Source organism: Monodelphis domestica, chromosome 7 (genome assembly GCF_027887165.1).
Source record: "Monodelphis domestica isolate mMonDom1 chromosome 7, mMonDom1.pri, whole genome shotgun sequence".
Classification (NCBI taxonomy): Eukaryota; Metazoa; Chordata; class Mammalia; order Didelphimorphia; family Didelphidae; genus Monodelphis; species Monodelphis domestica.
In genome coordinates, this window is record NC_077233.1 from 258,644,318 (window position 1) to 258,671,646 (window position 27,329).

A 27,329-nucleotide genomic window follows, 5' to 3' on the forward strand; every position below is an offset into this window, starting at 1 on the left:
AAGCCACAGCCCTTTACATTCAAGGGAATCAGGATGGTGCTAAGGCAAGAGCCCCAATAATGAATTCAGAAGATCTTGGTTCAAATTCCACCCATCTCTGTGACTTTAGGTAAATTGTTTAACCTCTCAGGGCCTCTGTTTCTCATCTGTAAAATAAAGAGGTTGGAAGAAATAGAAATCCATTATACATCCCCAACAAGTGGCCACTGAATTTCTGCTTGAAGGCCTACAATGATGGGAAACTTCCTTGTTCCAACTCTTTCTACCACTTTTGGACAGCTCTGATTGTTCTAATGTTTTCCCATATCTTGAGCCAAAAACAGACTCCTTTTAGATCTCATGTTTCCTTCCTAACTAATAATGACATTAATATCAAATATTGTTTTTCTTTCATAAAGTGCTTCTTTTCTTATAACAACCCATGAGGTAGGCAATAAGAATCGTATTTCTTTTTTTTTTTTAGATCTACTTTAATTGGAGCTATAGTTGTATATCACCATTTCCATTTCACAAAACTCCCTTGTTCACTGTCAAAAAAATAATCAAACTAAGTGAAAGTCACATTAGTAAAAAAAATTGTACTTTTAACAGGAAAGGGAGAGCTGAATCGCTCTGAAAACTTTTCCAGTTCTACCTGGCATAGCTTTATGTTTTTATGGGCTTAGGAGAAAGGGAGAGAAAGTGGGAAAATGTCAAGGATGTTATGTAATATTTTGTGATTTCTATGTTTTCTGCAATTCTGTTTTACATTTTACAACAATTTGCCTCAAACAAGTCTTTTTTAATTTCAAAAGAATGTTCACATCAGTCCTAATTGTCAAGGTTTTTCTTAGAGATGCCCAAAGATGTCAGATGACTTGAATAATACCAGATTACTTTCTAGGTGTTCATTCTTTAGAGACCAAGAGTTCTATACTCTTTGGTAGCCTTCTGCAGACAATCTGAACCCACCTGGGCAGTCTGATTTAATATAATCCATAATCATATAGGGCTGAAGCTGGACCCCACGAGGGACAGAAAGCTTCTCTATTAAACCTAGCAGAGATCTGGCCGAGGAAAGGCTATCTTTGGATCCATTAAGCTGAATGCCTCATTTACTCTCCAAGGTGATGACATCCTCCAGTTACCATATTCTTTGGAGCTTTGGGATGGATACAGAATCTGCATACAATAAGATGACTTGGCAGGAGAGCCTAGATATTTGATAAATACTCATTGAAAGATGATAGGTATCTGACTCCTATTACACAAAAAGAGGCCCTTGCTCTCTTTGCTTCCTTCAAGTTTCTGCTAAATTTTTACCTTTTGCAAAGAAGTCTTTCGCTGTCCCTCTTGGTACAAGTTTCCCTGAGGTTATTTCTACACTTTCCACTGGCCAGGCACTGTGCTAAGGGTTGGGGACCCAAAGGAAAAGACAGTCAGTCCCCTAATGTGAAGGATCTTACAGTCTAATGGGGTGGTGAGGTGGTGCTAAGATTTAAACAACCATGTTCAAACAAGCTACATACAGGATAAGCTGGAGATAATAAATGGAGGGAATGCACTAGAATTAAGGGGAATTGGGAAAGGCTTGTTTGCACAGTTGTTTAAATGTTATCTCCCCCCATTAGATTGGGAGGTCTTTAAGAACAGGGACTGTTTTTTGTTTCTGCCTTAAAAAAAAAATCCCTCGCATTTAGCACAGATCCTGGCACAGAGCAGGCTTCTAATAAATGCTTGTTGATTTGACTTGTTACCCTGCTCCTCTTAAATACAAGGAGCAGTCAGATTAAGCAACAGTTTCGGGATGCAGGCCAGGAAAGGTTGAGGGGTAGAGTAGAAAAGGAAAAAAGCCCAAGGGCGAAGATATTCCTTCCAGCCAGGGGTTCATTCCCTCACACGCCCATCTCTAATGACTCCTTTGGAAGGATCTCGAGGTGCCAGAGACACTAGGTACACCCAAATCTACGCGTACAAGCCTGAGCACAAGCACAAGCAGTTGAAGACACTGGCCTGCAGGGGGTAGTATGGATTTGGGGTGCAAACGTGTAGATCGATCTCAAGGGAGAAGTGTGTGCTGCCATACCAGGAACAGCTGCCCAGCTTAGCGGGGCTGCTACCAAGGTGGAAGTTGGGGGCTCGGGGCCCCCCATCCCCACCCAACACCCGGCTAGGGAGCAAAACCTTCGGGGGTGGGGTGGGGGGAATTCACGTTTTCGCGGTGGTTGGTTGGCTTATTCCGAGGAAGCACTCGGTTCTCTACTTCGGGGGCGTGACTGCAGGGGAGGGGAGGGGAGGTTTCGTGGATGGTGTGTGCGAGTGTGTGCTGGCGCTCGCCGGGAGCACGCAGGCGCCTTTCTCCAGTTGTGCACTCCCGTGGTGGTGGTGGGGTGAGAAAGAGGAGCAGGCAAGCCGTCCGCTCTCCCTCCCTTCCTCCCCACCCGGGGAAGGGAACCCGAGGAAGCTTGGGGAGGCCGCTCAGCTCAGACCACTCATTTCCCCCTCCCCCTCTTCCTACCCCGCCTCCCCTACCCCCCACGCGGGGAAGGCACTGGAGACCAGAGGGAGTCAGGAATCCAGCCTCGCAGCATTGCAGTCCCAAGAACGACGGCTGCTGCAGCTGGGGCTGTTGCTGCTGCTGCTGCTGCGGCGGGACTTTTCCTCCGGGAGGCGGAGCAGCTGGGACTACCGGTTGCACCGAGAGACTGCGGGGAAACCCTCCCTCCCCACCAGCGCAGCCCGCAGCCCCACGCGCACTCTTGTTCTCACTCCCGGACCCAGCCCGGGCCGGCCGCGGGCCGTGCAGCAGCCCCCGGGCCTGGGCTGGAGAGCTGACAGCTGCGGCAGCATTCCGGGAGCAGTAGCGGCGGCCCCGGGCGTGCGGGCGGCGAGCGCGGGAGGGGGCCCAGGTGGCGGGCAGCCGTGCGGGGGCGCCCCAGGATGCTGAGCTTCCTGCGCAGGACCTTTGGCCGGCGGTCGATGCAGCGGTACGGGCGGGGAGCAGCAGGGCGCGCAGCCGGCAGGCTGGGGGACGAGCGGGACGGGGGAACCCGGGGGGCCACCTCGGCTCCCCTGCCCGCCGCCCCTGGGGGCAGCATTTTCCCCCCCGGCGGCGGGCCCGTGCTCACCGGTGGAGCTGCCGTCCACATCCCCGCGGCCGGAGCTGGTAAGGCTGCTCTCTACTGCCGGGTCTTCCTGCTCGATGGGACCGAAGTGAGCGTGGACCTGCCGGTGAGTGCCAAGCGCCGACCCCCTCCCGGGCCTCGCGGCGTGCACCCCCCAACCCCCCGCCCCTCATTCCCTAAACTGCTGGGGAGGAGGGGAGATATGGCTAAGCTTAGTGGCTAGGAGGCCCTGGCCTGCCTCCGGAGGTGGGGCGGGGTCTCAGGTGTCTCCCAGACAGCCCCTCCCCCAGGTTCTCCAGCTCCGACCTAGCTAACTTAGCTACTACCCCCCCCTCACCAGAGAAAACTCACTTTATTTTTCTTGCTTTAAGAAAGAAAACAGTTGTTTGTGATTATTATAGGCGGTTGCCCCACCTCTTGTGGGCCCCCTAGGGTACCCAGATCGCTCTCGATCGAGGTGGAATGCCACCTCGGTTTCTCTCCGGGTTCTGGCTGGCTTGGCCACCACCGGCAACGGCCTTGGCTGCTGGGGAAATTGTGTGTGTGTTGGGGCGGGGAGGGTGGGGGGAGGGTGAGGAGTGAGAGCCCGGGAAATAGAGGGGGTGGAAGTAACACAAAACTTTAGGATTGATTAACTTTATTTGCTAGTTGCAAACGTCACCTCTCTAGGCGTTTGTTTCCCTGAAAGGTTGGGGGTGGGGGGGGGCTAATTCTGGCCCTTAATTAAGTACAGTAGAATAGGCATGGGTGATTTCTGTAGGTGCTATCTCTTTGGACTTTCTTCTCGGTGCAAGGTGCACGGGGCCCGCCCGGCCGGCCTGGCGGCTTCTGGCTCGGCGGGTGCGGGTGGCTTGGGCTGTCTCCGCCACCGCAGCAGCAGCAGGAGCCGCCGTCGCCGCCGCAGCCACCGCAGCGGCAGCTCACAGGTGTTTGCTTTCCCTCTTCTTCTATCTCCGCCCCTCCCCCGCCCCGCAGAGATCCGGGAGGGCTCTGCAGCCCTGCGGGGGAGTGGGGTTTGACTGGAGGCGGGGCTGATGGTGATTGAGGAGTGGTCCTTCTGGTTTTAGGGGCTGGATCCAAAGCTCCACTCCCCCACTCCCTGCTGGACGCCACGGGAGCCTCTGGCTGGCTGTTCTCCAGGCTCTGGGCCAAATGTCGCCTTTTGTAGCCTTTGGGGATAACTCGAGGACAAAGCGCTAATTTAGAACGACTATTGCCAAATCTTCCCCGAGTTTAATAAGAGGAGAAATAGAAGGTTTTACTTTTAAATAAAACCCTCAGAAGCAGTTCATTTAACATCTGGGCCAACCCCAGAGCCTCAAAACTATTAATGGGGAAAATTTCATGTTTAAAAAAGAACAACAACGCCCAATTTCGGATCGTTTGCTTCTTGGTGTAGATTTAATGTGAAGCAGTTTTAATCCATGTCAGGTTTATTTCTGAGGAACCATGTTTGCTCCATGGGAAATAATGTTTACCATGAAAGTGTCCCTGTTCTGTAGTTATTGTTCCCTGAAAATAAAAGTCAAAATTGAAGCCTTTAAATGTTTAAAAATAACATGGGAGTGTTACTGCTCCCATAGAATGGGTATGTACTTCTTTTTAATTGGGAAAAGAGAACTGAGCTTCTTTATTTGGAGAAGTGAATGGTGCCTTTCTTTTGAAAAGGTGCATAGTCTACAGATGGAATATGTTGCTTCAATTCTAGATAGCAGAACTGTTGGGCTTTATTGTGCAATTCTGAACTCCTCAGCTCTGCGAGGGGAAAACCAGGACACTTTTTATTCAATCCGGAGGGATAGTTAATACTTTTTATAAAATGTATTGAGTCGCTATTTATTATTGCAGTCATGGTGAAATAGCTTTAAGTGTGGACAGACTTAAATCTCTAGTATTGTGTTTCTTCCGTTCTGGCCCCACATTTTAAAAGGAAGCATATTGGCAAGCTGGAACATTTTTGGAGAAAGTAACAATGACGGATTCTGCCATAGATGATCAGTTCTGGTAGAATGTAAGCTCTTTGAGGGTGGAGGCTGTCTGTCTGTTGGTTTGTTTTTGTCTTTGAATTCCCAGCACAGTATTCATAATAATGTGGACATTTATATAGCACTTAAGAAGGCTGATTATTTGAATGGAATCCTGGAACAGAAATGAGAGTGTTTAGCCTGGAATGGAGGAGTCTGTCTTCAAGTATTTACAAGGCTGTCATGTGAAAGGAGGATTAGACTTGGACTACTTGACCCCAAGGAGCGAATTAGAAGCAAAGGGTGGGCATTACAGAAGGGCTGGATTTAGGATTGCTGTAAGGAAAAGCTTCCTAATAATTAGAGCTCTCCAAAAGTAAAAGGGGCTGCCTGAGGATATAGTGCATCCTCTCTCCCTGGAAATCATTAAGTGGTGGTGGCTGGATGATCACATGTTAGAGTTATCCTCCAGAGAATTGGAGGAAGGTGGAAAGAGAATAAGCATTTATAGGCACTCTACTAAGCCCTTTTCAAATATTATCTCGTTTGACCCTTATCACAACCTTGGGAGGTAGGTGCCATTATTAGTCCCATTTTGCAGTTGAGGAAATTGAGGCAAAGTAATTTGCCTAGGATCATACAGCAAGGTCATGTCTGAAACTAGTTTTGAACCCTGACCCCCCAGCCAAGCACTCTATTCTGTAGTACCTAAATAGCCAAATTGAGCAGAGCAAAAGGAATCCTGAATTTGGGAATTCAGAAAACCTGGGTTCAGAGCCCACCTCAGACACTTGCTTTGTGACCCTTAACTCTTAACCTCTCAAAAATCTTGTTTTCTCATCTATAACTGAGGATAATAGAACCTACCCCACTAGGATAGTTATGAAAGTCAAATGAGAGAAGGTACATAAAGGGTTTTGCAAACTTTAAAGTAAATTACAAAGATCATTTTCTTATATAAAGAGATTTTGTTTTGGTACCAGTCAGAGGACATGATTCCTGAGGCCCCTCCCAGCTGAGCTGAGATATGCAAAATGATTATCCGAGAAAAAAAAAATTTAAGATACACTCAATAGACACACAAGCACACTTTTACAGACTTTATGCAGATGATTAAATTATCTCATGACCCTGCTTATTTGCTTTCTAAAATAATTCTTGAGATTGCAAAAGAATTCATCCTATGATTGAATTTCTTTTAATGTTACAAATTCCAGCATATTTAAGATTTATGATATTAAGATCCTTTGTTGTATAGCAATTTGATTTACAAACAACTTTTATGAACACTTTTTGTGTAAAGTAGTTATACTTGTACTGGAACCTGTGCGTATATGTGCACTCTCTCTTTTATATATATATTTAATATATATCTTGTCAATAAGGGTCAATATATGTCACAGAATCCTAGTTTTAGAACTGGAAGGATTATAAATAATTTGATTTTAATTTCTTGCTGCACTTTCTAATCTTATGGTGCTAGCAAAACCCTGTAAAGCAAATATTGTGGAATGTTGCTTCAGTGTCCAGCTAACTAGTAGATGACCAAGGGGAGTATAATGCAATGGAAAGAATACTGGGGTTTAGTGCCAGAAGACCTGGGTTTGAATTTTCAATAGCTAGCTATCTGACCATCAGTAACCTTTCTGTATCAGTTTCTCCATCTGTAGAGATAAATACAGAAAAATAAAATAGAGATAAAATAAGTGACTGTTGAAGAAAGGGCAGTATATAAATGTGAGTTGCTTTTATTATTGTTAATGACATCCTTTGGGCCACTGTTTCATTTGTTATATGAGCAGATAGGGTGTGTGTGTGTGTGTGTGTGTGTGTGAGAGAGAGAGAGAGAGAGAGACAGACAGACAGACAGACAGAGAGAATTTTGTTAAATCAGATCCAAGGTCTTCAAAGAGAGTCTACACATCACTGACCATTTCCCCTCACTGTTTTGTTCAGCTTTGGAAAGGTTTATCTGCTTTCCCTCTTTAATACAATTTTTTCAAAGGGTTTAGACACAATGCTAAGTAAGGTGTTTCTGAGTGCTGGCCCCTCATAAATTTAAGAGTAATGAAGCCAGGTTAGTGAGGTGTTATATGAACTTGAGAAATTTCAGGGTGGCAAGAGTACTGACTTCTAGGGCCATAATTACACTGGAGCTTTTGGGAATTTTCCAATTGCCAGATACCTAGGTGTTCTTTTTTCCCCTTCTGGAAATTTCTTCTTCCTTGAGTGGTCACTTTTTAGGAAGGAAACTGTAAGACACAGAGAAGGAATAAATACCGCCTTCCGGCATTCCTAGTCTGTTGGCTGGCTGAGTTGTGAATTAGTATCAGGCCAGTTCAGGATATAACAGCTAATTAAAACCATGACTGTGTGGCCTAATTGTGATCGATGGTTTAGCTAGCCATAGACATTAGTGTATAGAAAGACTAGACTGGTAACCTTGGAAATGGAAACCAGGGCAGCACATTTCAAAACTACTCTTGAGGAAGAATGGGTAAGATGGTGCTAGATGTCAGATAATAATAAATGTATATAAACTGGCATATTAACAGCCATTATTATCTCATTTGATAGAGAGAAAAAAGAGTTAGAGAAGACTCCCAGGTCTTTATGACTGAGTGGCTAGAAGAATACAATGAAACTGGGGACAGTGAGAGGGAGATTGGGAAGGGATCATTGTAGGGTCCGAGGGGCAGAGATTAGAATAAATAAGAAATTCCCATCATGCTGTATGTTTCATGTCAGGGTATTGCCCTGTCAAACAGCAACATTCCTAGGAAAGAGGTCATGGGATGGAATTTTCTGAGAGAGACTGGGGCTATACATCAGAGCCCCTTTGGGGAAAACCACCTTTGTGTGTTTTGTTCAGCTCTGGAAGAGTTTTATCTGCTTTTCCTCTTTAATACATTTTTTTTTCAAATGGTTTGGACACAATGCTAAGTACGGTGTTTCTGAGTGCTGGCCCCTCATATAAATTTAAGAATAATGAAGCCAGATTAGTGAGGTGTTATATGAACTTGAGAAATTTCAATGTGGAGCTCCTAAAAATAGGAGTAGCCCAGAGTAGAAGATTTAAGGAAAGAGGTAAGGGTTAGAGATCTGGGAATTCTCTGAAGGGAGAACTAGTGAACATTGAGAGAGTGAAGAATAGAGGGAAGAAGGAGAAGAAACACCTAGTGGAAATTTGAAGGGATAATAGAAAGAAAAGGAGATGGTGGTGCATTAGGAGAGGAAAAAACCCTAGATTTAGTGGACCTGGGATTAACAGCTGGCAGTGCTGTCTATTTACTCCCCATGTGACCTCAGGCAAAACATTTAATGCCTCCAGGCTTCAATTTTCTCTTCCATAAAGTGAGATCTTTGGGGCAGCTAGGTGACACCGTGGATAGAAAGTCTGTACTAAATTCAAGAAGACTCAGCTTCCTGAATTCAAATCTGGCCTCAGACATTTACTATAGATGTGACTTTGGGCAAGTCACATAACCTTGTTTTCCTTAGTTCCTCATCTGTAAAATGAGAAGGAAATGGCACTCTGATATGTCTGCCAAGAAAATCCCAAATGGAATCTGAAAGAGTCAGACATGACTGAAAATGACTGAATAATAATTTTTAAAAAATGAAGTTTCTGGGCTGGCTTCTCAGGTTTTTTCCAACTCTCAATCTATGGTTCTGAGGTACTGTGCAAGAAACATGGGGTGCAAAAAGTTGGGCTTATTGAAGATCTCCTCACCCCCCCCCCAAGAATAAAACAGGAATTGAAAACTGAGAAGCAGGAGACCAAGGAGAGAGGAAAGCGATGTTACAGAGACATTTTAGTCTGTGCTTATCCTTTCCTCTGCAACATCAGTGAGATAGTGGAGAGGGATGAGGGGCTGATGCCATCATCTTTATATAGTTTAGATTCAGAGAAAGAGGAGGGTTAGATAGAGCAGCAGCTAATAGCTTAGTAAGAATCTGGCTCTATCAGATACCATTAAGAAGTAGAGCTGGAAGGTAGCTTTAAAATCACCTAGTCCAGCTGTATCCTTTTAAAGATCACATTTAGGTAGTAAATAAAAGAAGAGGAGACTGAGGTCCAGAACATTGACCACGGTCACAGGACTGATCAAGGCTTAGAATCTAGCTCTTACCCAACTAGGCTACACACTCTTTCCTCTGAACCATTGCAGTTTAAATACTAATCTCAGTTTATATCTCAGTGTACTTTTAAAAAACATTAAGCAAAGGTTCCCAGAGGCTTCAAACAGACTGATTCTAGCCCAATGTTCTTTTCTGCTATACCTGGTTTGAGTACCTGACTATGCAAATACAATGATCATGTATATTGGCTATTTTTTCCCTTGGGCCTTTAAAGAGACTTTGACCTGTTATTATGGGAGGAGGACACTTTTTTCACGTGGTCTGAATGAAAATCAGGACCAGCTGGGGTCCAAAGATATCTAAGAGCAAGAAGAAGATATCCCTATAAAGCCAAGACTATTTATTCTTTGTAGAGTTTCCAGGAGATAAGACCATTGATTCTCTCTTCCTCCCCACTGGACAAAAGGAAAAATGTTCTTTATATATTTCTACTCACTATCTCATATTTTGACTTCTGGAGAGTGGAGAAACCAACCCTACCTGCTTCCCAACTACCATGCTCCTCCCCTCTCCTCCTTTACAGCCCCAAGATTATCTCTTCCAGGAAGTTTTCTCTAATTAACCCCAGCCTGTAGCCATAATTCTTCAGTTCAATATTAAAAAAAAAGGCAATGAAAGAGTAAAGGGTAATAAAAAAGAAAGAAAAAAATCTACTTACTCAGGGGAATCGAGCACCTTCTCAAGGTGTGCCCTTTACTTTTGCTGGATACAAGAAATAGAAGAAAAAACCCTCTTGCCTTTAGAGGCTTTACCTAAGAAGAACCTAAGTAGCATGAGAGATTCCAAAAAATCAATTAGAGAACAAGACCATGACCACGTAAAACCAAGGCCTTCGTGTTTGTATGGGGTGCTTTTCTTTCACCTTGAAAAATCATAGAATGCTTGAAATTCCTCTGAATCCAGGAGCTCCCTTGACATGGATGACGTGTTCATTGGTCCTAGTGCCCCAAATAGACTTATGGAGGCTGTGCCATATAAGAGATAGAGATCTGAATTTGGGATTGGGGGAGCTGGGTTTGAATCCTCACTGTTGCCTCCTATTCACAGAGGTGAGAGGGAAGGTGTTTTGTAACCTTAAAGCACAGCAAGAGCTACTATGGAAGTGAGTTATATGAGAGAGACTAGATCTGTAACTTGATTGGTGTGGGGAGCTCCTTTAGGAAGAAAGAAACTCCTTGTACTAAATGAAGCAACTTGTTAGAAACTTGCCTATCAATCAGTAATTAAATTGGAGAAATCTCATTTCCCCGTCGTAGTTACTCATATCTTTATTAAATCCTATAATTTCAGGATTAATTAAATATTAATAGTTACTGAATGGACAGCTCATTAACAATGAAATTAAAAAGTAAATAGAAAGCACCTACTAGGTGCCAGACACCAAGGTAAGCATAAGCAGAAGATATTTCCTCCCCTCGAGAGCATTGAGAGATGAAGTGACTTGCTCAGAATAGTACCCATCCATATGTCAAATGCTGGTCTCCCTGACCTCTTTTACTAAATGTTATAAGGAATTTTATTTGTCTCACTCTGGCTCTTTAAGAGCAGAAGTCTTCTTAATAGAACTCCATCTCTTTAAGAGAAAACTATAAAAGAGGAAGAGTGTTCAGATGATGTATAGAAAAAAATAATTTAGAACACATAAGGCAAAGCCATTAAATTTTTTTTGTTTAAACCTTTACTTTCTATTTCAGTAACAACTCTACTACAGAAAGGCAAGGGCTAGACAAATGGAGTTAAGTGGCTTGTCCAGGATCACACAGCTAGGATATGTCTGAGGTCAAAATCGAACCCAGATCTTCCTGACTCCTGGGCTGGTGCTCTAGCCACTGTGTCACCTAGCTGCCTCAGAAAAACATTCTATGTTTACTATTACAGTTTCCAATTTTATTTAGTCCTACTACATTCTCATTCAGAAGTAGGCTATTCCCCCCCCCCAAGTATGTATTATGAAAGGCCTTGGGTTTTTTGAGCTTTGTAAAATGAAAGTGGGAGCCATCCATTGGCATTCAGACGTATTCTCACTCACACTTGAGAACAAAGGTTCTTGTTCATTGACATCAGAAAATTTTGATAAAATAATAGTCTTAATTATTTTTCTTAGTTAGAAAAATTACTTTCTCAGTGTCACTAGGCTTGGAAATAGAAAAATCAGCTTTAAAAGCCAATGTACAAATATATTAGCTTCATATGTATGGCTCTCTTGATCAAAAGATCAAACCAGTTTTGCCCCAGGCAACTTAGTTTTGCTTAGCAGAGAACAGAAAGAATACTTGGGAAGAAGAGTTGCTGGGATGGTAAATATTTGTGTGAGTAGCAACCAGAGAGAGATATCTGTCTGACAACACCTTTGAAGGACTGTGGAGGAGAGCATGCCCAAGTATGCCAACACAGTGACTTCCATTTTTGACATAGGGAATGGGAGAAGGGAAAGAAAGATGAAGGAAAGTATTCATCTAGAGAGGTGTTAGAGCTGGGTCTTGGGAGTGAGCATTTGAATCTTCTTCACTCTGGAGGTGGTAGGTAGAGTCAGATCCCTTTTACAAAAGTGTCTGACTTCTCAGCTTTCAGAGTCAAGAGGATTATTATCTTCCAAAAGCAATTCAAAGATTTGTTTCTCTCTGCACTTGGAACAATTTTTTTCATTTCTGGATGAGAAATTATTCCCTTCTTAATAGCTTTGTAAAGAGGACAAGGTTGCTTGAGAGGCAGTTTGTAGAGTTGTGTTGAATTTAAAATCAGAAAATCTGGACTTTATTTCTAGTATTGCTTTCTACCAGTTATTTGATCTTGGGTAAGTTAAGTCACTTCCGAGTCTCAGTTTCTTCATCTGTAAAATGAAAATAATATCTACCCAACTTTCATCAAAATGCTCTTGTAAAGTGTAACTGGGTTACATGAGTGACCAGCCTCACTTATGGGTTACCCCTCTGCCTGCTACTTGACTCATTCCCATATTTAATCTTATCATCATAAGCTCTAGGGTAATTCAGATATATGTTTGTATGTGTATTTCCTCAATAATATTTTAGCATTTCTCTTAGTCATTTAAGCTCAACCAAATTCATCAAATATTGCATATTTAATAAACTGGAGAAATCTCATTTCCCAGTAGTAGTTACTCATCTCTATTAAATCCTGTAATCTCTTAGGATTAATTAAATATTAAAGTTACTGAATAGACAATTCAAGTAACAATGAAATTTATAGTGAAACAAATTCCCAGATAGTTATTTAAAGTATTTTAGCAAAGAGATTGATCACAACGCACCACTAGCAGCAGCACAAAACCTTCATTATAATGGCAGATGATTTCCTTTTACTTTTTTTTAAACTCTTTTCTGTCTTAGTAACACTATAGAAAGGCAAGGACTAGACAGAGTTAAGTGACTTGCCTAGGGTCACACAGTTGGAAGAATCTGAGGTCAGATTTGAACCTTCTGACTAGGTCCTCCCTTCACTTTGAAAGCCATTATTCCAAATAATTTAATTCACTAAATATTGATAACATCTTTGAAAGAATTCTCTTTGTGAGAGAGGTTATAAAAGACTCCAACCTGGGTCTTGAGACTCCTAATTTGATACTCTTTTCACTAAATTCAGAGATGCCCAATATAAGAATGATGCTTCATTATCTGGAATTTATGGTTTGACTTAATACTTCAGATGAAATAATGACAGGATGGCAGGACAGGGATCAACATTTAGGAACAGAGGTTAGATAGTGAGGGTAACCCAGGTGTAAATAGTAATTGGATATCTATATACATATATAATTAGAAAAATAGAAAAACTGTAAGTGTGTGTGAATGGTAATAGGATAATGGAATAAAGGGTGAAGGATAATGCATTATTGATGTTATTAAACCTTAGTCAAGACTTTGAAGGGAGAAAAGTAAGACCAGCATAAGCCCTGGGCTTGGAGAATACCAATGGGTTGTATTTTGAGAAAAGAATTTCAGGGTCCTGGAACCTGGAGGGAGATTGTGGTGAGAGCAAGGAGAAGATTGTAGGAACTGAGCAGGTGGATAAATTGTGAAGGATTAGAGGGAGGGAGGAAGCCAGGAGGTCCCTAAATATGGGGTAAGGTTTGGAGTGGAGAAGGATCCCATGAGGCAGGTGCTGAACTGGAGAGAGGAGATGGAGATTGTGTAAAGGTGAAATCAGGACCTGGATAGGGGATCTAGCCAGGTGGAGTGAACCTGAAAGGAGAGATTGCTCAGTTATAGCAACTGTCTAAAAAAGTTCTTAAAAAAAATGTTGGTGAGGTTCAAGGACTCCAACCCTCACCCAGTCTGGCAGAATATAATAGAAGTCACACTCAACCCCTGCTTTGATGTGACCTTTGGCCAATTAATTACCTTCCATGCTGTTTCCTCATCTGAAGAATGAAAAGATTATAATACATAATCTCTGAGGCCTCTTTCGGTTCTAAACCTATGATTCTTGATTTTATTTATCTAATAGTGGTTTCTCCCTCAAGTGTATGGATCCTAGGATAGAACTGGTAGAGTCAAAGGCCTTCCAATCCAACCCTTTCATTTTATATATGAGAAAACTGAGGCCAAAAAAAGTCAAATTACTTACAGGGGACAGTTAGGATTTGAACCTTCATTCTCAGACTCCATGGCTAAAAGTTTATACTGTATAGAGCTTTATTTAATAATTTTTTCACCGTTCACATTTTATTGACGTTTTATTTTAACATTCCAGACATTTACAAATTATACCCACTCTGAGAGATCTCTTGTAATAAAGTAAAACAGTTAAGTAAAACTTTCTTAGTGAATCATTTGACAGTGTATGGCACATTTCACATCCCTAGCACTCCCCAACCCAACTCTATTACTAAAAAAAAGTGCAAAAAACTATTTTATCTCTTTCCTACCCTTTACCCCGCCTGACTAGAAAAAGAAGAAAAGAAAAAAATATATGGTAATAAATATACATAGTCAAGTAAAAGAAATTCCCGGTATGGCTGTATACAAAAATATGTCTCGTTCTGCATCTTGAAAATCCATCTTCTCTCTGTCAGTGATAGTATATTTCATCATCATTCCTTTAGTCATGAGTAGCTACCATATTGATCATAGTTCTTAAAGGTTTCAAAGCTGTTTTTCTAGTGTCGGTATTGTATAAATTGTTGTTCTGGTTCTTCATTATTTATTAGTTTATAAAAGTCTTCAAAATTCTTCATTTTAATTTTGATTTAATAGTATAGATTCTTCTATACTTCTGTTATATACTTCACTCTTCATCAGTTTATCTAAGTCTTTCTGTGCCTTTTTGAAACTATCTATTTCCTTGTTTCTTACAGCACATTTAATATTTTATAACTTACTCAGCCATTTCTTAACTGATTAGCATCTCCTTAGTTTTTTGCTACCACAGAAAGAGCTGCTAAAAATATTTTTGTACATAAAAGGGCCTCTTTCTCTTTCTTTAATCTGTTGCATATAGGCCTAGCAATGATATATGTCAAAAGGTACACACTTTAGTAACTTTTAGTCTATAATTCCAAATTGTTTTCCTGAAGGGGTTATATTTATTCACAGGTCCACCAATAATAGTTTATCAGTATACTTGTTTTTGCCACAGCTTCTCCTAACATTTATCATTTTCCTTTTTTTTTTGTCAAGCAAAATAATAAAAAGAAATGGAAATGAAGAGGGTCTAAGAGTGCCAGATCACAAACAATATTACCAAGCAGTAATTATTAAAACAATTTAGTATTGTTTAAAATGAGATTAATTAGTGGGAAAGATTAGGTTTACAACATACAGAAGCAAATGTACCTGATACCCTAGCGTTTAAAATCCAAAGGTCTTAACTACTGAAATAATACGTACGCACTATTTGACAAAAACTGCTGAGAGAATTAGACCAGCAATATATGGAAGAAACTAGATGTAGACCATCACTTTACCATTTATTCAAAGATATGTATCAACTGGAAAAAGGTCACATCATAAATAAATTGGAGAAATAGGGGGGCAGAAAATTACCTCTCAGATCTATAAATAGGAGAAAAGTTCATGACCAAACAAGGAATAGAGAGGGGATTACAGAAGATAAAATGGATAATTCTGATGACATAAATTATGCAAAAACAAATCTAGAGGTCTATCTAAATTATAAAGACTTCATTTTCAAGATATAGGAGAAACTTGTTCAAATTTTTAAGAAAAAGAACTATTTCCCAATTGATAAATGGGCTAACAATATGGACATGTAGTTATCTTGGGGGGGAGGGGGAAGAACATTTGCTATCTGCAGCCAAATGGGAAAAAAATGCATAAAATCACTACTAATCAGAAAAGTACATCAGTAAGCAAATTTAGACTTTCAAAAAGGATAATGAATACTTTTGGAAAATTCTCCTAAAATATTATCTTTAAGAGAGCCTTGGAATATACTCTGCCTGGGAAGAGGATTTCATATCATTTTATTCTCACTTCATGCATAATTAAGCTAGAGATTAGGAAATCCCAATCAGATTCCTTTCTAATATGAGGGCCATGGAATAGGAAGCAAATTTCCTTTTGCACACTTTTCTTGGGACTTAGTCTTGTAACACTGATCAGGGGTCAGAGACTGTGGCCCATGTCATTCACAAATCTGAGCATTTATCCAAGAATCAAAATGCTGGGGAGAGGGAAGGTCAGAGCCCAAATCAGGAAAAACAAGAATGCAGACGGAGTTTTAGCCGAGATCCAAATACCATTGTTTCAAGTCAGTTTTTAAGGACTGAAGAAGATGGAAGGAGATGGATGGCTAATTGTATCCATGAAGTTAGGTCCAACTACTTTTCTCCCCCTAACAAAAAAGGAACAAATGGTTATAGTCAATTAAAATTTCTTTTTGACCATGTCCAAAAATATGTTTCATTCTGTACCAAGGCTATTATGAATGTAGGAGGTTGAGTAGCATGCTTCATCATGAGTCCTCCGGAATCATATTGGCCATTTTGCTAATTTGAGTTCTTAAGTATTTCAAAGTTGTTTGCTCTTCTAGTGTTGTACTTACTGTATTCATTGTTCTTTTGGTTCTACTCCTTACGTTTTGCATCTGTTCATACAAGTCTTCCCAGCTAACACTGCTTTTGTTTTATGTATTAATTTTTGCTCTTTTAAATTTAGCTATTTAATGAATTAATATATTTTTCCATGGTTTCATGATTCATATTCTTTCCCTCCCCTTCTCTTCCCTCACCCCTCCCATAGCCAAGTGAGCAATTCCACCAGGTTTTACATGTATCATTGATCAAGACCTATTTCCATATTATTAATATTTGTAATAGAGTGATCATTTAGAGTCTATATCCCCAGTCATATCACTGTGATCAAGGAAATTAACACTGCTTTTAAAGGGTGGATGCTATTTAAAGGGTCTGGCTTTCCTGAAAGCTATGAGAATCCCGATACCTAGCCAAATAGAAGGGCATTAAAAAAAACCAAAACATCCAATTCAACCTCTCTTCTCTTAAAAATGAATACATGGAGACTAGGAAAGTTAAGTAACTTTATCTAAGGTCACCAAGATAATAAGAGCATAGTATAAGGGGGAAAGCAGTGAAAGCTGGAATAAAAGGATCTGGGTTTATATCCCAACTCTGCTTCTCAATGACTGTAATCTTGAGCAACTCAGTTCATCAATTTGGGACCCAACTGCTTTATCTTTGAAATGAAATAGATTCAGCTCAGTGAAAGAGTGGGATATTAGGGGATAGAGTGCCAGGAACACTCAACTTCCTGAGTTCCTATCTGGCCTTAGACATTTACTGGCAGTGTGACCCTGGGGAAGTCTCTTAACCATATTTGCCTCAGTTTCCTCATTTATAAAATTATCTGGAGAAAGAATTGACAAACTATCCCAGTGTCTTTGCCAAGAAAACCTCAAATGGGGCCACCAAGAGTTGGGCATGACTGAACAGCAACAAATGAAACAAATCAGTTAAATTAGATGATTTCTAATTGATTTTCAGGTTTTAAACCTTGTTTGTTCAAGCCTTCTGTCTCTCTCTCCCAGTACTATTTCCACTATGCCATGATGTTGCCATATCAGAGAAGAACCTACATTTCTTGGTTCCTAGAATAATAGTCCTCTATGTCATAGAACTCATCCATCATAAATTGCATAATGGAACAGGTTATCTGCCATACCCATTTACTTTAATCATGTCATAGAATAAGTTTAAGGTTACCCCAATAGGCCTTCTAGAAATCCAAGTCTTAAATTTTTCTGCCTTTATCACTTTCCCTCAAGTTTATTGGCTTTACTCAAAATAGAATGGGCAATTTGTAGTTGTAGAAAAAGAAGGAAAGAAAAGAAAAAGAAAGAAGGAACACTACTGGCGATGAGGGGGAGTGGGTTTAAGTCTTAGTTTTGCTAACAACTTGTGTGATGTTGGGAAAGTCACTTCTCTGAGCCTCAGATTCCTTCTCTATAAAAAGAAAAGGTTGAATTAGAGGATTTCTAAAGTCCCTCCTAGCAATAACATTGTAGAAATTTTGTGAGTCTGATCCATTGTTAGTTACATTCTAATTATAAAACATTTCTAAAAAGGTTTCATGATTATATATATATATATATTCTAATGCCATGTAATTAGAAGTTATAATTAATATTCTAGATCTTTAAGCAGTCATATGTAGTTTTTTAAAATGACTATAGGTTTGAAAAAACAAAGTGTTTTGGGGAGGAAGAGCCATCACCAAAATATACAATCTAAGCTAAAAGATGAGTCTTTTTGGATAATAGTTTTTCATTTGTAACTGTCCCAATACTTGCTGCTGTTCCTGGAATTGCTTAAAAATAATTATTTCTTACAGTGCTTCCATAATGATGTCTTTCCTTTCTGAACCAGTGCCATACCAGGAAGGTTTCCATTTTCCTTTCCTAGCCAACTAGGACAGCCAACATGTCTAAAACTGAACTCATTAGTTTTCCCCCTAACCCTTGCCTCTTCCTAATTACATGTTGAGCGTATCACCATTCTCCTAGTCATCCAGGCTTATGTCCCAAGTGTCATCCTTGAATTCTCACTCTCATTCCTCCTACCTCACATATCCACTCAGTTGCCAAATTCTTCCTAACCTCTCTCCAATCCCTTCTTTCCTTTGATACTGCCACCATCCTGGTTAGAGTTCTCCTCACCTTGTGCTTGTTCTATTCCAATAGCCCGCTGGTCAATCTCCCTACTTAAAATAGCTTACCACTCTCCTCCTTTCTCCACTCAGCTGTCACACTGATTTTCTTAAGGCACAAGACTATGTTATCCCTTTCCCCTGGCTTCCAATTAGTCAACTTCAGGATGCTTGCTACCAGGATCAAATAGAAAATCCCATTTGACCTTAAAAGTCCTTGATAATCTGTTCTTTTCCTATTTTTTCAGTCTTATTATACACCTTATTCCCCATCACCAATACCTCCTGCCTTCAGTCCTCACATTGCCATCTCCCTCTCCCCCTCTCCCCTTCTCCCCCTCTCCCCTTCTCCCCCTCTCCCCCTCTCCCCCTCTCCCCCTCTCTCTCTCTCCCATTCTCCCTCCCCCCCCTCTCCCCCCCACTTACCTTCCATCTTAGAATCAGTATTGTATATTGGTTACAAAGCAGAAGAGCAGGAATGAAGGCAGAGAGAGATTAAGTGACTTGCCCAGGGTCATATAGCTAGGAAATATGTGAGACCAAATTTGAACCCAAGACCTCCTGGCTCTTAATCCACTGAACTACCTAGCTGCCCTCTGTGATCTCTCTTATCTTTGACTTTTGGCTTCCCTAGCTTCCTTTAAATCTCAACTAAAGATCCACCTTCTATAAGAAGTCTTTCCCACTCCTTAATCTTAGTGACTTCCCTCTGATATTATCTTCAATTTATCCTGTGTATCTTGTTTGCAGACAATTGTTTGCATGTTGTCTTTCCCATTAGCTGTGAACGCCTTCAGAGCAGGGAGTTTACTGCCCTTTTTTTGTATTCCCACAGATTTAGCACAGTGCCTGGCACACAGTGGGCCCTATAAATTTACTTTAAGTGTGCCATAGAATACTTTAGGGTTACCCCAATGGACCTTCTGTAAGCTTGTCAACTTGACACACACCAGTCCCACAGATACCTGCTTATTCTGGTAGGAGTTGTTGGCAGCAGCAATCAACATGTAGATGTTTGTTAATTAACAGGATGCGCTGGATAGCCATCTTTCAACCCTTCCTTAAAAGAACTTGCATTCAGGGCTGCAAGGTAGCATAATGGATTGAGTGTCAAACCTGGAGTCAGGAGAACTGGGGTTCAAATCTGGCCTCAGACACTTCCTAACTGTGTGACCCTGGGCAAGGCACTTTATCCTGTTCTCCCAGCCCTTGCCCTTCTGTTTTAGAGTTGTTCCTAAGACAGAAAATAAGGGTTATTTAAAAAAAAAGCCAACAACAACCTTGCATTCATTTATTCCCAAATTCATTCAACACATATTCATTTCCTGCTACATATACTGCACTATGCCAGGGATTGGGAGGGATAGGAAGAGAACTAGGACATAGCCCCTTGCCCTTCTGGAATTACAGTGTACTAGGGGTGTTTGGGTAATTAGTACATAGATAGAATGGAATAAGTGCATAAGAATAATGCAAAGCATCATGCCAGAAAAACGAGGGAGAGATAACATTCTGACTCTTTCCAAGACAGTAAACACTAAAGAGAAACTTTTCCCTACTTGCAAAATGACCTCGTAAGTCTGGTGGCATTTGTCAGGAGCGGTGAAGACAACAGATGTTGTGCCATGTGGTTTGGGCTCTTTGTCTTGGTTACAGAAATGAAGGAGTGGCCCCAGACATGGTAAGCATGTAAAAGAGTATTTGAGTCCCACAGGGATAATAAACTCCTTCCCTTCAAATCTGTTTCAGCAGGCCAACAAGCATTCATCAAACATTTGTTGTGTTTAAGGCACATTATCCGATATGAAGACAATGAAATACAGCCCTGCCCTTAAGAAGCTTACATTGGGCAAGATAAAATATATAAACAGAGAAGGACATATGTGATAATTTTTCTAAAGGGAGAGAGGGATCCCAAATGGCTTCCTGGAGTTGAACCCATTCTCTAATCAATCTAGGGTTTCTAAATGCTCAGCAGAAGGGAGCAGGGAGTGCATCTTGTGCCCAAAAGGCCCAACTGTGATTTCCCCTCTTTCTACATTTTAAAATCTTAAAAAAAATGTTTTAGCTTACTTTTGTACCTGTATATTTGTGCCAGCTTGAAATCAGAGTGGGCCTAATTGGATCTTTGCATTTTGGGTATAGTGCATTAATCTATCAATCAATCAACAAGCATTTATTAACCACTTACTGTATACCAGGCATTGCGTTTAGCAAATGGGGATGTGAAAAAAGACAAAACCAGTTCTTCCCAAAGTCTTACATTCTAGTAGGGGAGACAAAATAGAAATAACTAGGTGAGAACAAGAGTCATACAGGGTAGATGGAAGATATCCTTAAAGGGGAAGGTTCTGGCATTTAGGGGCATCTGAATGGCCCTTCTGCAGAAGATAGTATTTGAACTGAGCCCCAAAGGAAGCCAGTGATTGTGAGAAGCATGGTGGAGAATAACCAGTACAAAGAAGGGAGATGTGGAAGGAACTAAAAGTAGGCCAATGTGGTTGGATCAAAGACCCAGCACCCACTTTGTATGGATGGATCTTGCCTCCCTGCTCCCCCTGTGGAGTAGAGGACTTTTCTGTGGGTGAGGGAAAAGTCTATCTTCATAGAGGATCAAACCAGTAGGAAACTGCTGTGTATTTGAGATTGCTGTTCACTTGTGACTCTTTGTGATCCCATTTGGGTTTTTCTTGGCAAAGATACCGGAGCAGTTTGGCATTTTCTTCCCTAGCTCATTTTATGGATGAGGAAATTGAGGCAAACAGGGTTAAGAGATTTTTCCCGGGACACATAACTAGTAATAAATATCTAAGGCTAGATTTGAACCCATGAAAATGACACTTCACAGTAAGAGCAATAATGTATGATGGTCCACTGTGAGTGACTTAACTATTATGAGTAATGCAAGGATCCAGGACAACTTTAATGAACTCGTGGCTAAAGGCTATCTGCCACCATAGAAGGGTGCAAACTAAAGCATACCATTTTTTGCTTTATTTCCTCCATGAGTTTTTTTTCTTGTATATGTTTTCACAATATGACAAACATGGAAATATGTATTGCATGATAGTACATGTATGATCTGTTCTATATCATATCAACTGCTGTCTCAGGGAGAGGAGAAGGAATGAGAGCACATGGATTGTAAGATGTCAGAAAATGATTATTAAAAATTGTCTCTTTGTGTAAAAAAAAAAAGAAAAAAGAAACAAATGATGAAGCTTCCTGACTCCAGGCCCAGCATGCTCTCTATTTCACCACCTAGCTGCCCCCCTGAATTCAAGGACAAGCCCCTTATTCAGTTCAACAATGCTTTATTGATGATCAGGTGCCCAGCATTATAACAAAGCACTGTGGTTGATGCTAAAGAATTCTATAATAGCTCACATTTCCTTGCACTTTACTGTTTGTGAAGCATTTTCTGTCCAAAAGGACTGTGGAGTAAGTAGTATGAAGTTAGTTTAGAGATGTGGAAATGAAGACTTGGAGATTAAGAGATTGCTCAAGATCATAAAGCTAGTAAATGTTAAAGCTGGAATTTATATCCAGATTTCTACTCATTCCAAGTCCAGCATTCCTTTTGCACTCTCATGGCTATCACTTTAAATTAACGACACAGTTTCTGCTCTGCAAGAACTTAGAATTAAACGAGAGAGTCCATTTTCTATGCTTCTGCTCCCATACTGTGGAATACAGGTGGGGAAAGATGTAAAATCTTGCAGACTCAGCCCATTGGAAAGTCCTCTTTCTGACTTAATGGGTGTCTTCCTTTGAGTTTAATATTTCTGTTATAGGTCTCTTGTTGGTTATATAGTAGCCCATTCTTTTTTTTTAACTCTTTCTTAATAACAACTCAAGTCAGAAGGGCAAGGGGTGGGCAAACAGAGTTAAGTGACTTGCCTGGGATTACACAGATTTGAACCTAGGTCCCCCCAACTCCAGACATGGTGCTCTATCTACTGTAGCTATCGGTCCTTGAGAAGGACTGGTCTAGACCTTTCTTCCTCCTCAGTCCACAACTCTGTCCCATAGTGCACTCTTGGGAGATGCTACCTTTCATTTTGCTTGAGAGGATTGAGTCTATCTAATAGAAATACCTAATAATCTACCTGTTTCTGTATTTGTTTTCTCATTTTTGAGCTTCTCTGCAAGAAAGGTTTTCAATTATGTCCTAGCTCCTAACTCATCCCAGTTACTACGGGCCCTGTTCCCACTCTTCTTTCCTTCCTTTTCAAGGGGATCTTGCCCTATCTGTCTTTGACGACTCCAGGACTGGTCTTGGCAGAAATACCAGCATACACCCAATAGAATTCTTCTCTGGCCAAAATTCTGAGCGTGGTTTCCTGGGGTTTTTAGAGGATTCAGTCCTACCCAGAAGTAGACAAAAAGTTGGCCTGCTTCCAGGAGGAGACAGTCTGAGGGAGCGAAACTTGAACTTGGCACAAAAAGGATAATGGAGAAATGGAAAAATGGCTCCACATTCACATTTTTCTCTTTATGCTGAAGGCCCCTTAACTACCTACCAGAGTGGGTAAGAGGCTGAGCTTGACAAGCTTGCACCCCCAAATCCAATGGTATTTTTTCAACCCTTATTCTCTCCAATTTCTCTATGGCACTTAGCCAGGTCAACTCTGCCTTTGGCTTCTGCTGCCCTGAACTTACAGGATTGTCTTCCTGTTATTCTGACTGGCCCTTTTGCTGGTTCTTCCTGACAAAATTGTTGGTGTCTAAGGTGCAATTCTTGGCTCTCAGCTCTTCCATTGGTAATTGTCTCCTTAGTGCACCAGACCTGCTGTCTCATGGATTCAGTGGCTTGGTGCCGTAGGTAGAATGTTGAATTTGGAGTGAGAGGATCTGAGTTTGTCATAGGCAAGTTGTGGGAGTTCGGTAGCTTCTGGTGTTTGATTTTAGTGGAAAAATTCTGGGACTAGAAGTCAAGGAGGTCTGGGATTTAGTTCCAATTCTGCCATTTTAAAAAATGGCCATATAGCTTCCCCTACCCCAAACCCTTAATTTCCTTCCTTTTTAGGATCAATACTGTGTATTGGTTCCAAGGCACAAGAGTGGTAAGGCCCAGGCAATGGGGGTTAAGTGACTTGCCCAGGGTCACACAGCTAGGAAGTGTTTGAGACCTGATTTGAACTTAGAATCTCTGGTCTCTAGGCCTGGTTCTCAATCCACTCGAGCCATACAGCGGCCCCCCATATATCTTTTTGTTAAAAATGATGCCTGCTCTAGTGGGTGGGAATAATGGGAGATATCTGGAAATTTTTATGGAACAAACAAAAAAATTGAAAAAGAAAGTAAATATCTTTTAGGTTAATGTTTGCCTTCCCCTCTAATAAAGAAGGGAAAAAGTTAAACAAAAATAACATTTTGAAAATATCTGATGTTATAGTCCAACTTTGCCTTTTGCAAAGAAGTAGAGGCAAAGTGTCTTCTCATATCCTTTTTTGGGGCTGAAGTTGGCCATTGTTATTTCACTGCATTGTACTTACTGTTAGAGAGAGAGAGAGAGAGAGAGAGAGAGAGAGAGAGAGAGAGAGAGAGAGAGAGAGAGAGAGAGAGAGAGAGTTTTCATTTTTCTTTATTAAAGAAATCCCTTACCTTCTGTATTACAATCAATCAATACTAGGCCTGGCTCTCTATCCACTCACTTGAGCCACATAGCTGTCCTTATTTCTCTATTTTTAAAATTTAATTATTTGTTACATTTAAATACCCAATTAATTGCCTGCCTCCCTCTCTTCCCTCTATCAATTAGTTATTTTAAAAATATTTTATTCTTCCCCAATTCAAATGATTTTTTAAAATAATATTTTATTTGATCATTTCCAAGCATTATTCATTAAAGACAAAGATCATTTTCTTTTCCTCCCCCCCACCCCCCAAAGCCGACGCGAGATTCCACTGGGTGTCACATGTGTTCTTGATTCGAATCCATCAAATGATTTTTTAAAAATTAAAACTCTTACCTTCCATCTTGGAATCAATACTGTGTATTGGTTCCAAGGCAGAAGAGTGGTAAGGGCTAGGCAATGGGGCTTAAGTGACTTGCCCAGGGTCACACAGCTGGGAAGTAGCTGAGGTCATATTTGAACCTAGGACCTCATGTCTCTAGGCCTGGTTCTCTATCCACTGAACTACTTAGCTGCCCCCTAAAATGATTTTTTTAACATTCTTTTTTTAATTAAGATCTTCAAATTCTCTCCCTCCTTTTCACCCTTTCTTCCTTGCCCCCCCCCCCACTTCTCCTCCCCTTTGAGATGTGAGAGAATCTGATATAGATTTTACATGTGCAATTATCTTTAACTTTATAGGCCTCCTGTATACAGTTTTCTTGGTTCTATTCACTTTGTATCCATTCATGTAAGTATTTCCAAACCTTTCATTTAACATTTTTTGTAGCACAGTAACACTACATTCGTAAACCAGACACAGTTTGTTGAACTGTTACTTAATTGATAGGCATCTTCTTTGTTTCTAGATTTTTGCTACCATGAAAAGTCCTGCTAGAAATATTTCAGTTAATATATGGGGTCTTTCTTTTTGTCCTTGTCTTCCTTGGGGATTATTCCTGGCGGTGGATTCTTTGGGTCAAAGGATATGGACATTTAAGTCCTTCTTTTCCTTGCCACTGATTTCTTATGTGAATTTGGGAAAGTTATATTCCTAAGGCTCCAGCTTCCTCCTCTGTAAAATGCGGGAGTTGATTTAATAATGATCTTTAAGGTTCCTTCCATTCCTAATATTCTGGGATTTCCTTGTAGGTGTTTTACCCGAAGTCACTGGAATGTAGTGTATAGGATAGCTTTTTCCCAAGTATGTTGACCATTGCTGGACCCTGGTCACGCCTCTGTGCCAGGCTCCTGCTTTTTAAATTAGTGACTGCCCAATCTAAACTTGATTTCTATTCTTCCTTAAGCAGAAGCCTGCTTTCTAGTATCAACAAGCATAATTCTTCATCCTTTCTCTCTCATTCTGATTTTCACTGAAGGTTTTTAAACTGCTTTGCATTGCTATCTAGCAATCACCTCTAATGAACTATATCTTTCTAAATGAAGAATTACCTTGTTAATAAAATTTGGAGAGGCATTCAAGAAGATGGAAACAGTTTGAATAAACTGTGAACTGAATAGTCAATGCTTGACTAGTTTAGCTTTAAATCTAATAGGAGTTTACTTCCTTAATAAAAGTAAAGAATTTTGTAGTTCAATTATATCTGTCTCCATTTATTTTCTTTTTACCTATGAATTCATAGGATCAAAGAATTTAGAGCTGCCAAAGGCTCTTAGAAATTCCTTAGACCAGGGGCAGCTGGGTGGTTCAGTGGATTGCGAGTCAGGCCTAGAGATGGGAGTTCCTAGGTTCAAATCTGACCTCAGACACTTCCCAGCTGTATGATCCTGGGCAAGTCACTTGACCCCCATTGCCTAGCCCTTACCACTCTTCTGCCTTGGAGTCAATAACACAGTATTGACTCCAAGATGGGAAGGTAAGGGTTTAATTTAAAAAAAAAAAAAGAAAGAAAGAAATTCCTTAGACCAACTGCCCCAATTATTTTTTTAATTTTCAAATTGTATACTTACTATCAAAACCAATTTATTATACATGCAAAATAAGGAATAAAATTGTACCTAAAACCTCTAGTATGTAACAAGTAATATAACCAAATAGACTAACAAACTGCAAACAATGTCTTTTTTAAATAAATTTTTTTCAATAAACAAAACAATGCTTTTTCTCCCTTCCACTTTCCCCCTATCATTGGGGAGAAAGAAAAATTGCCCTCCAAGGCAAACCCTTTCTACTTTGGGATAGCAGTAATTGTAAGGATATATATCTATATCTATATCTAATTATTTACACCAAAACTAAATTTGCCTCTCAGCAATTTCTATCTATTGTTTTTTCTTTATATATATATATATTTATAAGTATTTCTTAATATTAATTGAATGAAAAGTACTACACTATATGCATTTTAAAAAAGGCCCAAATATCATTCGCAGATGCAGTAAAACTATTTACAAAGGAACCACTACATCCTCTCACATCATCAATCTTAATATTCATTATTGCACCAATTCTAGCCCTTACCCTAGTCCTAACTATTTGAACTCCACTACCCATACCCCATACACTTATTGATCTCAACCTAGGCCTCTTATTTATTTTAGCCCTATCTATTCTTGCAGTTTACTTATTCAGGATGAGCACCAAATTCCAAATATGCCCTGATTGGAGCCCTATGAGCAGTCGCCCAAACAATTTCATATAAAGTAACACTAGTTATTATTTAACTCTTCATTATACTTATTAATGGTTCTTTCACCCCAAAACCCTAACAATTACCTAAGAAATCATATGATTAATTACTTCAACATGACCCTAGTCATAATATGATGTATTTCCACATTAGTAGAAACAAATGGAGCTCTTTGATCTGACAGAAGGAGAATCAGAACTTGTATCGGGCTTCAATGTAGAATAAATAAGCTGCAGGGCCATTTGCCATATTTTTTTCCTAGCAGAATGCACTAATATCATTGCAATAAATGCCGTAACAACTATCCTGTTTCTAGGTTCATCCTTCAACTATAGACTCTCTTACTTCAATACAATAAACCTTCATAATTAAAACAATACTCCTAATAGTAGCTTTCTTATGAACTTGAGCATCATACCCACAATTCCGATATGATCAAATAATATTCTTATTATGAAAAACCTTCCTACCGATTACACTAGTATTCTGCTCATAATTTATTTCTATTCCAATTGCACTATCAAAAATCCCCTCACAAATATAAGAAATATGTCTGACAAAAGAATTATCTTGACAGGATAAATTATAGGAATTTAAGTCTCCTTATTTCTAGAATAATAGGGATTGTACCTACATCTCAGAACTCAAAATTCTCTGTTTCCTTTACACTACATTCTGGAGAAGGAAAACTTTTTGCATCATA

At 40.3% G+C, this 27,329-nt stretch overlaps 1 protein-coding gene across 2 annotated transcripts in view; it reads left to right on the forward strand.

Annotated features, from left to right (window-relative positions):
• Nucleotides 1-2,329: 2,329 nt before the first annotated feature.
• Nucleotides 2,330-27,329, forward strand: part of EPB41L4B (erythrocyte membrane protein band 4.1 like 4B) — a 267,526-nt gene continuing 242,526 nt past the window's right edge. The window contains exon 1 of one of the 2 annotated variants that reach the window (XM_016423826.2): nucleotides 2,330-3,210. In XM_016423826.2, the coding sequence (XP_016279312.1) occupies nucleotides 2,920-3,210 (291 nt within the window). In that variant the 5' untranslated portion in view covers nucleotides 2,330-2,919. The remainder of the gene's footprint in view (nucleotides 3,211-27,329) is intronic. The other variant, XM_007498051.3, reaches the window with a different exon arrangement.